General features: G+C 37.3%; 1 protein-coding gene across 7 annotated transcripts in view; it reads left to right on the forward strand.

Moving 5' to 3' along the window:
- Positions 1-15,116, forward strand: part of LOC131069144 (uncharacterized) — a 52,595-nt gene extending 37,479 nt beyond the window's left edge. For 6 of the 7 annotated variants that reach the window (XM_058004487.2, XM_058004489.2, XM_058004488.2 and 3 more), the window contains 9 exons: positions 12,066-12,123; positions 12,220-12,276; positions 12,467-12,697; positions 12,772-12,836; positions 13,047-13,103; positions 13,221-13,314; positions 13,714-13,854; positions 13,945-14,406; positions 14,588-15,116. In XM_058004487.2, coding sequence (XP_057860470.2) covers positions 12,066-12,123; positions 12,220-12,276; positions 12,467-12,697; positions 12,772-12,836; positions 13,047-13,103; positions 13,221-13,314; positions 13,714-13,854; positions 13,945-14,058 — 817 coding nt within the window. In that variant the 3' untranslated portion in view covers positions 14,059-14,406; positions 14,588-15,116. The remainder of the gene's footprint in view (positions 1-12,065; positions 12,124-12,219; positions 12,277-12,466; positions 12,698-12,771; positions 12,837-13,046; positions 13,104-13,220; positions 13,315-13,713; positions 13,855-13,944; positions 14,407-14,587) is intronic. The other variant, XM_058004490.2, reaches the window with a different exon arrangement.
- The last annotated feature ends 2,583 nt before the right edge of the window (positions 15,117-17,699 follow it).

Here is a 17,699-nt window from a genome sequence, read left to right on the forward strand (position 1 = left end):
TTCACTCAGGGAGAAAATGTGTGCTGCAACTAGGCGCCCAAAAGAAGAAATTTTAGACAAGGCATGGGAGAACACAAGTGTGTGAGGTCAATCATGTCAGTCTTTATGTGTCAACATGGGAAGGCAGAAATGTGTGAATGGAGGGGTATCTTCCAGATTTTCCAGGTGTCTTCACCAGAGTTCCGTGACTCGCGGCGAGTCAACGGGCCGGGTGACCCCTGCCGGGTCACGGTGACCCTGACCCGGGCTCGGACGGGTCAGAGGGCGTGACTCGCCTGACTTGCCGAGTCAGAGGGTCGTGACCCGGCTGGAGTCACTTAATAAAGTGCAGTAAAAAAAAACAAAAAAAACATAACATTTTTTAATGACTTTTTTCGCCATTTCCCTTTTTTATAACACCTGACGCCTTTAGAAAATAATAAAAGTATTTTTGGCCTCACGGGGCGCTGCCCCTCGACCCCGCCCTGTATCGCGACAAGGAATGCGCAAGGGGCGCTGCCCCTTGACCTCGCAAGGGGCGATGCCCCTTGACCCCAAGTTGGGGGCGCTGCCCCCAAACCCCTGTTGAAAAATATAGGGGGAAACCGCGCCAATAGAAGTAGGGAAAATCTAACCTCTGACTCTGATTAGGCTCCATATAACAACACAACTTAGAAATCCTGGTAATTGGTATTTAGATTTAGTATTTCAAATTTCCTATAGTCTCATTTGAAAATGTAATTCTTATACTGTAATACTATCATACATCTTTTCAAAACTAGTTTTTCAAGTACTATATGTATATGTATAACTATATCAGCACCACCACCCTGCCGTCCCCCTTCCCCGTCCCCCTGCCGTCCCCAAACTTAGGCCCTTGGTCCCCCTGTCTCGGAAACACGTCCCCTCGTCCCCAACACCTATGGCTACTCAGACTGGCACATCCAGGACCTACCTTAGACGCCTTTCTAGGAGGCAGATAGACGAGGCTGAGCCAAAGCCTGAGCCATAGACTTGTTTTTGTTTACACTTTACAGTTACATATATGTTTGGGAACATTTGAAGTCATGGATTTTATATACATTGGACAACATTTATAACTCTATATATCTATGTTTTCTAATTCCTTCAGCTACAATTTACATTTCTACGCATGTGATGGATGTATGTTTATGTATGTGATCAAATTAGCTTCTATTTGATGATGTTATAGTGTCTTTAAGCTTAATTCAATAATGGGTGTATGAAACAAGTTTTAAATCGTTAAAAATCTCTAAATTTCAAGGGTTTTCTTATTTTGTTGAGTCGTTGCCGAGTCATTGCCGAGTCCGAGCCGAGTCACGAGTCGAGTCAGCCTTGCCGAGTCAGAGCCGAGTCCGAGTCTGGGAACTTTGGTCTTCAGCAAGGTCAAGAATGCAAAACAGAGGTAGACTTGAGGAGAAAAGTGCAGATTTTGAAATTTGAAAGTCGACAAAGAAGACATGTGTTATCTTTTGGGATCCTTTAGGGTTTTCTTCTCTGTGTACCTAGTTTTCTTTTCTCCTCATTCAAGGGGATTCTGAGGAAAATTTTGAAAAACTTTTTGGAAGCAAGGCTTCCGTGTACAGTCCCAATTAGGAGTAAGTTAGAGTTATTTTTCAGTTGGTAGTCATTATTGCTTCTTAAAATAGTTTTTAATCAGAATGCAAGTAGGTTAAGTGTTTTGTTGCAGCTGTCTCCTTTATGTATGAACATTATTTCATGAAATGAATGATCAAGGATCTTTTGTTTTGTCCCAGCAAGTTCTGGTGTTTGTCTTATTTTTTGCTTCTCTTCAAGGAAGAGATTAAACTGCTTTCAATAGGACAAAGACAAAGTGATATGTGCATTGTAGGATTTACAAGAATGGCTGTAATATAACGAGAAAGGAGAATATTGATGTAATGCATTGGTATTGTAAGCTCATTGATAGATGTTTATCTATTTGGGTTTAATGTTACATGTTGTAAGTTGACTCTGCTGCCCTAAGGAAGGCACTGGTCATGGGGCTTGTACCCAATTTTCAAAATCAATATAATTTCTCAAAATCTCATTTATTTTCTGTTTGGGAGTAGGCTCAGTGTAGAAATCCATCTCAAGTGCTGAGTGTGAGTTAAAAAAGCTAGGATTGTAGCCAAATCTTATGTTCGTAAACTTTCCTTGGCATATTCATATTGGGATATCTGCTTTATTTTGTAATGTCACGAGTGTTGAAAGTTGTAGGTTATTTAGGCATTACCCAGGTCTACCCACCTTGGTCTTGTAGAGCCAAAAGTGCAGAGGATTTCAGTCTTGTGACTGAATCTCGTTCGTTGGCCAAATCCAACCTTGAACCTGTTGATAAGAAATTGGCTGAATCTTTAGGGTTTGGGGATTTGTTGATTTGGGAACCAACAGATTGTTTGTTCTCTTTATCATCATTTCTTGAAGGATTGATGAGTGGATGCTTAAATGATACTTAAAATGAATTGATGCATGAATGATTCAATGATAGAATGGTTGATGTTTGAATCACTGATGTTGAATCATGGATGCTCACATGATGTTTTGAATGATTGATATTAGACTGATTGAATTGATGGAAGAATTGATTGTTGGTTTGTTTGGTTGATTCCTTTATTCCCAATTGATGATCGATGGGTGATTGAATGATTTCTTTTGATTTGTTGAAAGGAGATATTGGTGAATGATGATTAAATGAATGTTGAATTCATAGAGTGAGGATTGACGATTGAGTGAGTGTTGGTTTGGTGTATTGGTGGGTAGTGATTGATAAGTGATCCTTGAATGCTTGGAATGATTTCTCCTTTATATTTTATTGGTGAAAGGGTCTTTCACCTTTTACAAGAAATGAGTCACCATTCTCCATTCCCGCCTTTTGAGAATAATAAATTATTTTTCAACTTGATCTCCCTTGGATGTCCTTCTCAAATGAAGCCATAATCCAACCTTTCACAATTTCCACCCTTTCAAAGAGTACAACCCTTCCTTTCTTCTGCCATTAATCCTTTCTTGATCTCACTCTTCATTCTTTCTTCCTCCATATCCCTTTTCAAATGAACTCTTCTCCCTTCTCTAGTTTTTTCTTCTTGTTGAACTTCATCCAAATTTTATTGTGGCCGAACTTGAACACAATCTTGAACCTTGTGACATAGGTGAGGTTCAGTAGAGCTTGAATGGAAGCCATAATCAAAGAATTTGCAGCCATTCAATTGCCTTTGCCATTTTTGTGGCTTGTAGGCATATCACCTATTAGTGAGTTGGCAGGTTTTAGATACTTGAGAAGTCTTCTCTTCTTCAAGAATGATTCAATGTGGCAAAGGTAGAAAAAGCAATAAAGTTTTTTGGCTTGTTGCAAGGCCCTTGTGAAGCAAAAGGATGGATTATATTCTAATTCCCTAGAGACGGGTTAATTCAATATTTCCCTTGGATTAATATAATGTTTTTTTGCAGTTAGTGATGGTTAGCATTTCATAGTGAATTAGTAAGGCTTTTTTGTAAGAAGTCGAGTATAGCTGGGTTATAATCAAACTATTTATTAATGGTACATATGTAGCCAATTATAGTCATAGTCTATTTTATCCTGCAAAGGTTATCAATGTTCAGGGTCTAGTCTGTGCTGTCAATGGCATTGCCCATTTCTTCATTTAAGGTGTATTCGTCTTCTGGTCTCTTATCAAATAATTTCTGCAAAACATATTTGATATGATAATATAATGGGAGAAGGCCCTTACCCTTCACTTTAATTACACAAAAAACAGAAAAGAAATGTAAAAACAAAATTTTACCTTTTATATAATAATATAATAATAATTTATAAAACTGAAACTTACGAAAGATTTTTTAAAATTTTCATAACATTGTAGGGAATGGTTTACATGGGCTGTTTAAAATGGAATTCCTTGAAGTTGTGGAAATTTCGAAATGTGATGTTACGCCTTGCCAAGGAACCCTAGAGGATAAGAGCTAAATACACAAAAAAATGCATGGAAATAGATTTTTCTAAAGTAATAAAGTGTCATCTTGCATAATGCTCAAACCTTAGGATAAGATCAAACTGTCGATGATTGACAATGCACAAGCAAAAGACTAAACACTTGGAAGTCCGAACAAACAAGGGGAAAGGTTTCCCAAATCCTAGAACAAGGTCTAAGAGGTGTTTAGGGGCACACATGACCATCACCAAAGTTGTCGAGCTCCAAACAGTAAATAGGACAAAGTGCTATGTCCTAGGTGTCATAGATGGGCTTCGATGAATCCTAATTGCAAGCAGATGCTCTCGACACCATTTAATTTCACCTAAAGCCTCCTCAAGACCCCTCAAAGGGTTCCTTGACGTTGCTACCTTCACAACGCATCCAAACTTGGGTCAAACTGACACTACAAGGTCCCGAAAATGCCTCCGGATTGAACAACCAAGTATGGGCTCTCGAACCCTAAAATTGGTGTCATAGCTGGATACTAGTGCACCAAAAGGACACTAGCGTGACACGTTGGCATCCTCTACATGCACTGGCGTCCTCCAACTTGGTAATCCGTGCCGACGTCCCTAAGTTGCGCATTCGTCCAAAACCAAAGAGCTTTCCGGTTGGATTGTATGAAGTCCCAAACACCTTAAATCTCTTAGTGAAGATGAAATATCTCTAAGACACCGAGATGAGAGAATGTGATGAAAAGGTGCAGAATTGAGACGAGATGAGTAACTTCGAGTCATCGGATTGCGCTTGGAAGACAGGGTAGAGTTCAATGCATCTAGAAACCACAATTGGACCTCAAGGGTGCCTATTGGAGTGTCCAGAACGAGCTTGGATTGGCTCCAAAGGACTCAATCCTACTAAGGCTTGGCCAATATCTCATGACCACAAAAGGGATGATTGGTAATTTGCGTTGACGTCCCTAAGTCACGCATTCGTCCAAAACCAAAGAGCTTCCCGATCGGATTGTATGAAGTCGTGAACACCTTAAACCCCTTGGTGAAGATGAAATATCTCTAGGACACTTGAGATGAGAGAATGCGATGAAAAGGTGCATAATTGAGACAAGATGAGTAACTTTGAGTCACTGGATCGCACGTGCAAGACAAGGCAGAGTTCAATGCATTTAGAAACCATAATTGGACCTCAAGGGTTCCTATTGGAGTGTTCGGAACGAACCTAGATTGGCTCCAATGGACTCAATCCTACTAAGGCTTGACCAATATCTCATGACCACAAAAGGGATGACTAAATCAATCTTCGAAGAACACATGTACGTTCATTTTAAGCACCAATTGGAAATATTCCTATGATAACAACATACTATATCATCAAGAAATGAGAAGCCTACAAGATCATTCTCGTGGCCGATTCCAACACCGGTCCACATAAAGGATTTCACTTATACAAATTAATGACATCCAATTACATCAATCTCCTCATGGAGTGTTCTATAAATATATCATCAATGATTACAATGCTCATATCCAATTTATAGATTACAACTTAGCAAGAATGAAAGAAGTAGAATAAAAGTGTTGAGGAGGGAGGAAGAATTCTTCTAGCTACTGACAATCCAAGTCTTCCAGTCCCCAACGGTGGTTGGCAATACCACCCGACCATGTGGTACCCTTAGGTCCACCCTACCGTGCTCATGGAGATAGTCACACGGCCCAAACAATCGTACAAACATGCAAGGGGAGTAATAGGCTCACACCAAAGCAAACATGGAGCAACACTCAACATGATCACATCAACAAATGGGAACACAATGCCATGTCAAGGTAAAAGATGGTAAAGCCAAGTTATCATGAAATCAATCTCATGTACAAATACGAATGTTCTCAACAAGGAGGAACAACATCAGAGCATCAAGAATGAGCCAACTCATCGTCCAATCATCAAGAGACAATAAGGCCAAAGGCCAACACATGAAAAGTCCACATAAATCCATAAAAGAGCTTTATCAACATGGAAGGCATATCACTTCCGTGTGCTACTCATATCTATAGGTTTAGGTACATAGAGAACAAGAGAGGGGAGTGTCATCGCGTAGCTTGAAGAGATGGCTCACGTGGAGCCAAGCATTCTCTCATATAGACAAGAATGACGAACATGCAAGATACAACGCCACATATGCGAGCATACCATTTTGGGTAAGATTTAGTGCCTACATGTGTGGGCATGTCTTCCCAAGACTTCCTTAGCCTCATACTAGTGCTCAAGGAAAGTTTGGGGCACCAATTATCTTAAATGTTTTAACCCAACTCAAGTTTTTATTAATGGTTTCACTTGATCATGTAACTCTCACATTGTGATTGCCAACAAGCCACTTTGGGCTAGGGACACATTGGGAACCACTCTTGTCATTGATTCTACTACCTACCCTAGGCTCAGTGAAATCCAAAACATAAAACCAAGTAATATTTAATTCAATATACAAAGTCAAATGCTTTTATCAATTGGGCCCAACAATTCTCAATACACATCACATAATCATATTTACATACGTCATATTACTCAATTGGCTATAATGCCAAGAGAATGGATCCAAATCAATCCAATAATAAAATTTACTCATATAATATCATGATTCCACAAAATAAAATCATATTTAAAACATCAAATTCCCACTTTTATCAAATGTCCATTTTGGCTAAAAAATCAATTATGGAGGCCACCCACCATTGATGGACCTCCAAAAAGCTTCAAAATTCAAACTTAACAAATAAAAAATCAGGGAAAACCCATTGATCTACAACTACACAACACTCCAAAAATGCAATAAATTTCACATTTCATCCATCCATAAAAATTTGGGCAGAGTTTCCCCATTTCAACCATAGGTTTCAAAATATGGAAGTATACAATTTAGAATTCAACAATAAATTCAAATACTCAATGAAAGGACTAAATTCAAGTTATAGAGATGTTCTAAACATAGTTACAAGCCTCAGACTCGACAAGCTGATTTTTGACTTGGACTTGGATTCGACGCCCATACTTGGTCGAGACTCAGCAAATTGAAAAACCCAAGAAATTCAAAGATTTTTAATGATTTTAAACTTCTTTCTTGCATTTTTTAATAAATAAACATTAAAGACACAATAATCTCATCAAATAGAAGCACATACACAAGTTTACATTGATCACATAAGTATAAATGCAAATTTTAGGCTTGCACTGAAGGAAATAAGCTTAAACTAAATAACACATTAGATATATAGATAACGTCAAATGTCTACAAAATTCATGGAATATGGAATCTATGTCATCAAAAGTTCAAAACATATATCAATTTCAACATAATAGCTAGAGCCTAGAAGTCTAAGGCTTAGAGGAGCCAATATTAGTTGACCTCGCAACTCTCCTACGTGTGTGCCTAATATAGGTCCTGGAACGTTCTGTAGCCATGATCTCTGCTTGTGTTTGAGGCTCAGGCTCACGCTTAGTGACATCCATATCCTCATCCACATCATCCTCGAGGTCCTCCAATGGATCTCCTCGTGCTCTAGACCCTTTTTTTCATTTAAAACTAATATTTTTTTTTATAACTTATTATTTTCTGCTTGCGTGGCAGAGTCTGACCCGTGAGACTCGGCGAGTTTGTCGAGTTTGACAGACTCGGCGAGTCTACCAAAACTCAGCCAGACTCGGCCGAGTCCGAGTCCAGAGGCCATGGGCCTCGGCAAGGGCGACTTGCCTCTGGACTTTGCGAGTCTTGCCAAGACTCTCTAAATTCTCTTATAAACCATTTGCAACAAGGTTGAAACTCTAAAATTGAGAAACAATGGAGAAATCAAGATCCATAATACCTCAATTTTGGAGAAAACATAGAAAATTAAAAGAAAGCCAAACACATTGAAAGAGGCCAGGAAAATCGGACAAGCCAAAGAGTTCACCAACATGATTCAAATTAACATCTACACACAAAATTCAATCCATCTAATCTCCCACAATCAACAAGTCAATTTTAACATGTAGGGTTTGGGAGCAAAAATCGTGAAAAATAGGTTAAGTGCTGAAAAATGAACTCCAAAATACAAATTTAAAACTCACTTTTTGAGTACAATCCACATTAAATTGAATACATATAAGGCATATTGCACATTTAAATATTAAATTGCCACTATTATATTAAATATCATTAATATATGCACTATAATTGACAACAATTCACATATGACGGACAATGCATAGTCTTTTTTGGTCATTTACAAATATGCATTAGGAAACCGAACATTACCAAATAGGTAACTAGAGGTGCAAACGCATGAAATCAAGGAAAATCGTCCAAATTAGGAATGATGACTATGGCTGGGTAACATTAACGGCCAATGTGTTATCTCCTATAGCCACTATTTGGGATGTGGGCACACTTAGACCTGCTCATACATGTACATATATATAAAAATAATCAAAGTAATTAAAGTCATTGGAAAGGGATTTTAACATTGCATGCATTCTAATATATTCGAATGATGCAATATCATCCCTTTCACATCTATTCATCAATTAAAAATCAATGAGAATAATCTCATCTAATTTATTGCATTACTTAACAACATCAATATTATATCATTGCAACAATAAACATATAATTATTCGCTGAACGGTCAGCATTATAACATCATCTTCATCATAACCATCCATTGAATTTAACATGAATATCATCAATTATATCAATAAGCATTTAATCTTCTTAATGGATTAAAATAACATAAACATAATTGATTACTTTTAATTCAACCAGATCAGGTTAACATCACTTGTCACATTCCATCCATTAATCGAATCAGCATCCATATCAACATCTCACATATGGCAGTTCTGAATCACTATATCTGTCCATCATAATCATCAAAGGTATAGTAGATCATTACGCATCTTAATGTAAATGTGTAATCACAAATCACCATAATGCAGTCCAACACATCACGGGTCTAGAACAATGACGGAACACCTATCAAACAAGGCATAAGATAAGCACTCAAGGTCATACACCATGACAAATGAAGCATCCAGCATATGACCAAAGCATCATGGAAAGGTTTACACCCAAAATGTAAATGGCTCAACCAAAGGCACATAGTCAAATCCACATCAAGAAGCAAGAATGCAGAAGTGCAAACTGGAGGGGCATTACATGTGATAGGTGCAGATTCAATCCAAAGAGCTTGGAGTGCATTACATAGAGTTGGGCATGCATATAAATTATCTCTACAATATTTCTCATTTGGAAAAGCAATTGAAGGATTGATTGACTTTCAAAAAAGCATTATTGATGTGAAGAATATTATCTGGCAAGGAAATTTTCATAACTTCAAACCTTTTTGTTTAAAACAATACCAATTATGCAAAGATAAAATGTAATCTAGGGATCTAAGTTTATAAACTTTGGTTATTTTAGCTTCTTAAGGAATGCAAACAAGTAACATGGTGCTGTTTAAAACAAAACAACCTGGCATTTTCAACATCTTCTTGGGTTTTAATTTTAAATGGTGATTGAACACATTTTCAATGATCCTTCAGGGTTTGGGAGAGGTAAAAAGTAAAAAAGAAAAGCTTAGTAAATTTTGCTGCCTTTGGAATCATAATGAAAACCGTCAGGTCTGACCTGTAATCTTTCAGGTATGCTTGACTCCATTTCCAGATAATTCCAAGCCAAAAAAATTGAACCTTACTCTATTCCATAGATGGTTTAAATGTGAACCTGATTCTTGTGACTCATACCAAAAAATGCGATATGTTCCAACCACTTGGTAACATAGTAAATTTTTATTGAATCCTTAAGATTAGACAGCTAGGTTTTTGAAATTCATGCATCAATTCTCAGAGAGTTGGCCATAAAGAACTGAACTTACAAATAAGACCTAGTTTTGAAATTTTACCTCCTCTTGCACGACTTCATGACCAGGCTTAAGTAGTGGCTAGATGCATGGGAATGTGACAAGCACCGACTGATTTGATTGAGAACCCAAAACTGTTGAAGACAGTTGAACAGTGCTTTGAGGGAGAAACTTAGGAGCAACTGAAAGAGTGATAAGCACCTTTGTGCTCATAGGACAAGCCTCACTAGGAGTTTATGAATCCAATACATCTTTGGAACTCCATTCAGAGCCCACTTTAGGGGGGTTGATGGGTGCCTTAGGCCGCCTTGGGAAGAGAAGGGTCTTGAGGACCAACAACACTGCCTCCACAGTGGGAAGGGAGGCATCCTCTTAACGAGACTCTAGTCAGAGCTGACTGCTGTTGGAGTTCATTTCTTGTGCATCATCATCAATAGATCTAGGGTTTGCAGTTGAAGAGTTGGGAATATGCATTTCTAACTTCCTGTTCCATAAAACATCATTATTATGATTTGCCAGATGTACTGCATGGTGACAATCTTTGAAATTTTGTATTCAGATTTTCTACGGATGTGCTTCATTTGGAAACATCTAGGAAACGCAACCTTTGACCTTTATTAACAAGGGTTTTGATAATCAGAAACGTCTTTTAGAATCTCTAAGCACAGTTGGAATTGTTTATAATTAAAATTTTGTTGGATTAATGAACTTATAAAAAATTTAGCATGCAACTTCTGTATCTACCATCCAGAACTAACTGAAATTGATTATCTGGTCTTCCAAATCACTTCAAGAAGCTTCTTTCAGGACGCTATAGGTATAAGATGCTTTTTGTAGGCTGAAATTTGATTAAATTCAGCATTAGTTGCAGCCCTGGTGAGAGGGGTCTTGAGGACTGATACCTAACACTGCCGCCACAGCGGTAAGGGAGGCATCCTCTCAACAGAGACCACATGCTCAGACCAGACTATTGGAGTTCCTTTTCCTCTGTATCATCACCAATAGATCTAGGGCTTACGGTTGAAGAGGTAAGAATAGACATTTCAATCTTACTCTTACATAAAATATTATTATTATGATCAGCCAGATTTACCACATTGTGACATATATCTTTGGAATTTTGTATTCAAATTCTTTATGGATATGCCTTTTTTGGAAACAAGTGGTATGGAACACAACCTTTGATCTTTATTAAGAGGGATTTCAATAAGCAGAAGCATCTTTTTAGATGCTCTAAGCACAGTGGGAATTCTTTATAATTAAAATCTTATAGGATAAATGAACTTATTGAAAAATTAGCATGTAACTTCTGTATCTACTATCCACAACTGACTGAAATTGATTACCTGGTAAGCTTCTTTCAGGATGCTATAGGTATGAGATGCATAAGCTGAAATTCAATCAAATTCGGCATTGGTTGCAAGATACTATTCTAGCATTCAGTGACAACTATATGCATGATTTCAGCTTAGGCATGGTTTGAGAAAATGTGTTTTCTTCTTCTTTGGTTACTTAGTTGACTGCATGTCCAAAATAACTTCAAAAAACTGTTATTCTTGTTACCTAGATTCTCATTACCATATATATGCATGATTTCAGCTTAGGCATGGTTTGTGAAAATGTGCTTTCTTCTTTGATTAGTTAAGTTGTTTACATGTCCAAAATAACTTAAAAAACACTGGTTTTCTTGTTATCTATATTTTTGACCTTACTCTGCTTTTAGAAATATTGTTTAAACTGGAAACAGTTTTTTTGTTTTGTTTATGAACAGTGTTGGATTGAATCATTAAAATGTATTCTTAAAGTTTATTTAAATGCCCTTGACTATCTTGCCAATCTCTCCACAATGACAAATATTTGTGAAGTAAAATTGATTTGTAGAAGTTATTTTTAATTCTAAAAGGTAGTGCCTATCCGTAGAGCAATAAATTAATGACCAATCTCTTGGAAGTTGTAGCCTCAGGTCAATACTGTTCTTCTGCTTTAAAACATGCAGTCTTTTTCTCAATATCTGATTACTACAGTTATGGTACTTTACGGCAGGACTTCTCATTTAAGTTTTAAATGAATAAAAAACATATGTTGAATTAGATGAGTATCACAGTTTAAAAGCTTAGCTTATAGTTAATTAGATTTATTTTGCTTATTATATTATCCCAGTTTTAAATTGCTTATTTTTTACTGATACTTGCAATATAATATGAACTAAGCCTTTCCAGTCTCTGTTATTGCCATGTTGTTTCAGAATTGAAGATTTTAATAAATCTGGATTTGGGGATCGGACAGTTATGCTTTGTGACCAGGTAGAGATCAATCTGTATTCCATATTCTTCTGTATTTTTAGTTTTATTTGTTTTAGAACTGTCCAAATCTTACGTATTTTTCTTTATCATGTGCAGTGTGAGAAGGAGTTTCATGTTGGCTGTTTAAGAGACCATGGAATGGCTGATTTAAAAGTACTTCTTAATCCTTGGAAATATTTCAGATGTGCAATATTTTGACCTTTTTCTGGCATGTCTTTGTTTTTTTTTGTTGTATTTTTTAATTTTTTTAGCGAAGGCCTGCATTTCAATGTTCAAGTCTTAGGAAATAATATGCCAAGTTTCCAGCAAAGAGTGAAATTGTTTCTTGGTTATCCTGCAACAGGAATTACCAGAGGGAGAGTGGTTCTGTACCAGTGATTGTAAATCGATACACAGTGCACTAAAAAAATTGGTTCAACATGGACCCAAAACTATACCTAAAGAGCTGATTAAGAAGCAGATCAATAACGATGAAGAACAGTTGGGAACTAATATAAGCTGGCAGCTTCTTTACGGCAAAACAGGCGACAATGACAAGAGTGCATTGCTTTCAGAAGCTGCCGCTATCTTTAGTGTAGGATTATCTTGTTTTTGGATCAAGTTTGTTTTGAAACAGTTTGCATGCTTAATGGGGTGTTATTGTGGCAGGAATGCTTTGATCCTATAATAGATCGAGTGACAGGTCGAGACTTAATCCCTTCAATGGTCTACAGGTGATTGAGAATCTCCTTTTCTCTACTTCTTTTACCATCCTTCTAATTAGCTATCTCTTAATTTCTGTCTTTGTCTGATTCAATGGGGAAAAACCACGTGCTTAACTTGTCATCTGGTTATGATATCTTGATGTATTCTTTTGTAATTGATTTGCAGTTCAAAAGTTTGTGAACAAATTTGTTGAAACTGTGTTTTGGTGTTTCTTTCAGTCAAAGTATAAGGGATCAAGAATTTGGAGGGATGTATTGTGCAGTTTTGACTGTAGAGTAAGTATATAAAGGTTTTGTACTTCTATATTGAACAATTCATTTCTTGACATTCTCGGTTATCATTCATCTCTAGGTCTTGACGGTTTATCATCTGTAATTTTTGCGTGAATGTAGTTCAGTGGTGGTCTCAGCTGGAGTTTTTCGAGTTTTTGGACGTCAAGTTGCAGAGTTACCTCTTGTTGCCACTAGCCCTAAAAGTCAAGGACTGGTAATGTTTTAATTTGAGTGTTTATTTAGTAATGTAGTGCTAATCCTTAAAACAATATTATTAAATTTTAGCCGTTTCCTTTGTTTTTCGATCAATGGGGAAAAGCCACGTGCTTAACTTGTCATCTGGTTATGATATCTTGTTATTGGATTATATATTTCAATGTCTCCTTTCCAGTGGGAGTAAATCTTTTTTCCCAATTATTTTGGAACTTGTTTATTAATCATAAAAAAGTTGCAATCCATGTTCTCATTTGTTATCTGACTTGAATGATAGTTGTAAAAGCTTGTTCCTTCATTTCTTTATCAGATTTTTCCTTGTTATGAAATATGAATCTAGAAAGTGCTGTGCTGGAAAGTAGAAGCATGTTACAGAGACTGAAGATTGCTTTTTTTCCAGGGCTACTTTCAAACCTTATTTTCATGCATTGAGAGGCTGCTTGGCTTCTTGAATGTTGAGAACCTTGTCTTACCTGCAGCTGAAGAAGCAGAGTCTCTCTGGATAAATAAATTTGGCTTCACAAATATGTCTGAAGAGCAGGTTTGTGTCAGGCAGTCATTTTGACTTGTTCCATGGTTGTGTTTACAAATTGCTTTTGTCCTGTAATCTAACTGTAGCTTTTACTTGCAGTTCCAAATGTATAGAAAGGACCTACAGATCATGTCTTTCCAAGGAAATTCCATGTTAGAGAAGCCACTTTCAAGCTTAAGCAGTGCTCATGCCTGTACAAACGATGGTCTCTAGAGAGGTCCATCGAGCTGAATAACATTCTCAATGATATGCATAATCATCTTATTGGTGCGGTTTACCATTGGATACTTTGGATAACCATATGGAGTGCTGTTTTGTCCTAGATACCAATTTCCTGAAAAACATGATTTGTATGGGGAACACCTTCGATTTGTGCAGGGAATTATCTTAGTAAAGAGCATCAAATGGAAGAATGGTGTCTAGTTGTGCGTGCGTGAGAAGCAGTCCACTCTTTCTGCGTTTTTGAGAACTCAATTTTTGGAAGGAATTTTTTTGATTGATGCCCTATAGTTAGCATTCAACCCATGATCTGACAAAAGAGATTGTGTGGTATGATCTAAGGTAAGAGGTTAATCACGCCTAGAGAGATTGCATTGATACTATGATATGCAGATCAAGGTTGTTACTGTGGTTGTGCCAACTTGGTCCTTTTGTGATAATATGCATGCTTAAAAGGTAAAATAAGACTTATGTTGTCAAGTGTTTTAATTGAATAATCTCTTTCTGTGTTGTGTTTAAACAGGTATCTGCAGGAACTGCCAGTGGACAACCTAGCCCGGGAACTATGCTGTTTATCTGATGAAATACAGAAGCTGCACAGAAATATTTAGGCATTATATATATTCCCTGTATAGGTAGTATTCTATGTTGGCTATGTCAGCGTGGTTTACTCCTAATTTGGAGAGATTAGAAGTTTGAGTTGTTGGTATTGTTTTGGGAAGGAAATATTGTTGAAGTGCCAGTCTGGCTCTCAATCATCCTGTATGAGGATTTTTTGGAACCTAGATATTGATGATATGTGACATAGCCCTTGGAGTAACACAATTCAAAAGCTTTGGAGCTCTGGATGCATAGATATTGGTCATCTTGCTTGTCATTGCTTATTGTGAATCTGAGAAGTCATTTTTGAAAGAGCTGCTTGTAAATATTTTATGCTGCAATTATTCTATTCATGATTGAACATATGCCTAAGGACTGTTCAAGGATGATATGTGTTCTTTTTTGGAGTTTATCAAAAATCAAGAAATAAATTCATCGACTGATATCATTAATGAAGGAAAAGAACCGTATGGCTATGTGGGAATTGAATTGTCTCATGACTGCAGTCTCCTTAGAGTGGAAGTTTTGTAGTTCTTCGATTGTCTATGATAATTATAAAATGGGTGGAACTAAAGTTTCAACTCTTGCAAGGGCTTTTTTTATTGATGGAATAATAATAGAAGAAAGTTTGTTAGTATTTTTTAATGTAGTTAATGCACTTTTAAGCTATAGGGCTGGCAACGGTAGCTATAATTCTTTAATGCATCGTATAGCTGCATTTTAGCAAGCTGTTGCAGCTTCGAAAGAAGTTTTCGTCCTCTAATTGTTTGTTAATTGAATATTAAATTTTAACAATGACATGAAAGAAGCCTTTTTGCTTTATGTTGGACGATGTTGATTGCAACATGAGGGCAATAATTGATGTTTCCTGAATTCATACAATGTAGGCAGTAATTGGACGGTGCTTGAGCACATACAAGCTTGTAGTACCCATCATATGGTTTCTGTTTGAATGCTCCCATTGTCATGGCTAATCAATGTAAGCATGAGCATCGTGTTCTTTTAGTTTTGTCTTTTCGACCATTCATTGTGGTGCCCATAGGTTTTTAAGAGCATTTGATTCACAAATAAGTCTTAATATTCTTTTCTTACAAGCACGAGGCTGAAGGTGAACTGCTACCTATTTTTTAGTCTATTCTCGGTTCAGTTCACGGGACAAGTTTTACTTGGCTTAGATGTAGATGCTAGGTTCTTTTGGGTATCATTGGACCATCTTGATTGGAATTTGATGGCAATAACTGATGTCTCTTTTTTTCATACCATGTTCGCTATTGGATGATGCATTTACCACATGCAAGCTTCTTTTATCAATTGTCATGGTTTATAAAATTAAACATGGGCATCGTGTTCATTTAGATTTTTCTTTTTGACCATTCATTGTGTGTTTGGGTCTTCTTTGGTTAGGTTTTCTAGAGGTTTTGATTCACAAACTACACATAATATTCTCTTTTGAAACACACTTCCTATTTGTTAGGCTATTCTTGGTTGTTAGTTCATAGAGTAGAATTTGCTCTCGACACATGTATTTTCCTCTAGATTGATCATCTTATGATATCAACGATATTGGTAGTTTTCCTTGAACAGATTTGCAACATGAAATATCAAAATAATTGGCTAGTGGAGACATCATTCTTGTAGATGATTTCAATGCACTAATCGGTTCTTTACACTTTTTTTCAAGGTAAAATTTATTTTATTAATAATATAATAAGCATCATAAATACAATTTAAGTTCATCAAAACTTCAAGAAAACTGCCCCTAACCATACAGTAATGTCAACCCAAAATAGAGTGATCACCCGCAGGGAAATAGAGACACAACATAGAACTACTCTTGAATCATACACCGGAACCAGAATACAAAAATAAAAACTCTTTCCCCTAGACACCGACAACAATGAAGCTAAGAGAGGTACCAGATGGGAAACACAATAGAAGACTAACAAGACTTGCTTGCAAGACACACTACGCTCCAAAAAATGCCAAGACAACTTCAAGCATCCCTCATAGCCGAAGAGCAAACCACCACCTTGTCACCACCACTAGAAGAAGCGCCCAACACCTTCGTCATCTTAGACCTCTTTGCAATCTTCACTTCACTTCGTGATGTGGTCTCCAACACTTCACAACGAGACGATTTTCCAGAGTTCGCAAGTAATTTTTGATTTCCCCTAGCCTAATTTGGGCCGCAGCTTGATAGACTTAACTTGATCCGTGCCCTGAATAAAGAAGGGGCACAGAGGGGGATTTGTCTCGTCAACATGTAGCCAATCACCACTAGGCGCCACGAAACATTTCGTTTGGTCTTGCAAGCGTCATGAGTGACGCTAGGCCCAAACACCACTCTTCCCTAACACAGAGTGAGACAATCCAGAATGCCTCATCCTTTAAACACAACTCTAGGCACCATGCCATCAACATGGAGGCAATATTGGTCTTAGTTCTGTATCTGCAAACTGCATCCAAGAATGATTCCCCAAGCACCATGGTCACCCAATGTATGAATTCCTCATCTTTGAACTTAAAGACACGTTTGAGCCAATCTACCATGATTATGCCCGAAAATGCTACCACGGGCTTTAGAGTTTGCAAAGAAAAATTTGCTTGCATCGCTGCTCACCAACCTTTGGCTCTGCACCTAGCGCACTAGCAGTAGAGAAGGAATATGAAACGAAGTTTTTCCACAACCCAAATAAAGCAGTGCATAAACACAACCATCAATCCAACTTCACACACAACACGAAGCACATAACGGTGGCAAACCATCACGAGCCATTAAATGCTAACGATACTCCCTCTGTATTGTCCGGCGAAGCCATCTCTTCATCCTCTCTGCCGTCTTGAAAGACCTCCTGAATCTCCTCTTCAATCTCCGTATTTAATTCTACCGCCTGCTTCAATAGTACGTCTGCCTCCATATTGCCCAATTGATGAACATGTGAGATTTTAAACTCACCAAATGAAATTAAATGCTCCTTAATAACCTTCACCACCTTGTCAATTTTCCAATTTTTTGAGCCTCCCTTTATGATCGC

The sequence above is a fragment of the Cryptomeria japonica genome, chromosome 1 (genome assembly GCF_030272615.1).
Source record: "Cryptomeria japonica chromosome 1, Sugi_1.0, whole genome shotgun sequence".
NCBI lineage: Eukaryota > Viridiplantae > Streptophyta > Pinopsida > Cupressales > Cupressaceae > Cryptomeria > Cryptomeria japonica.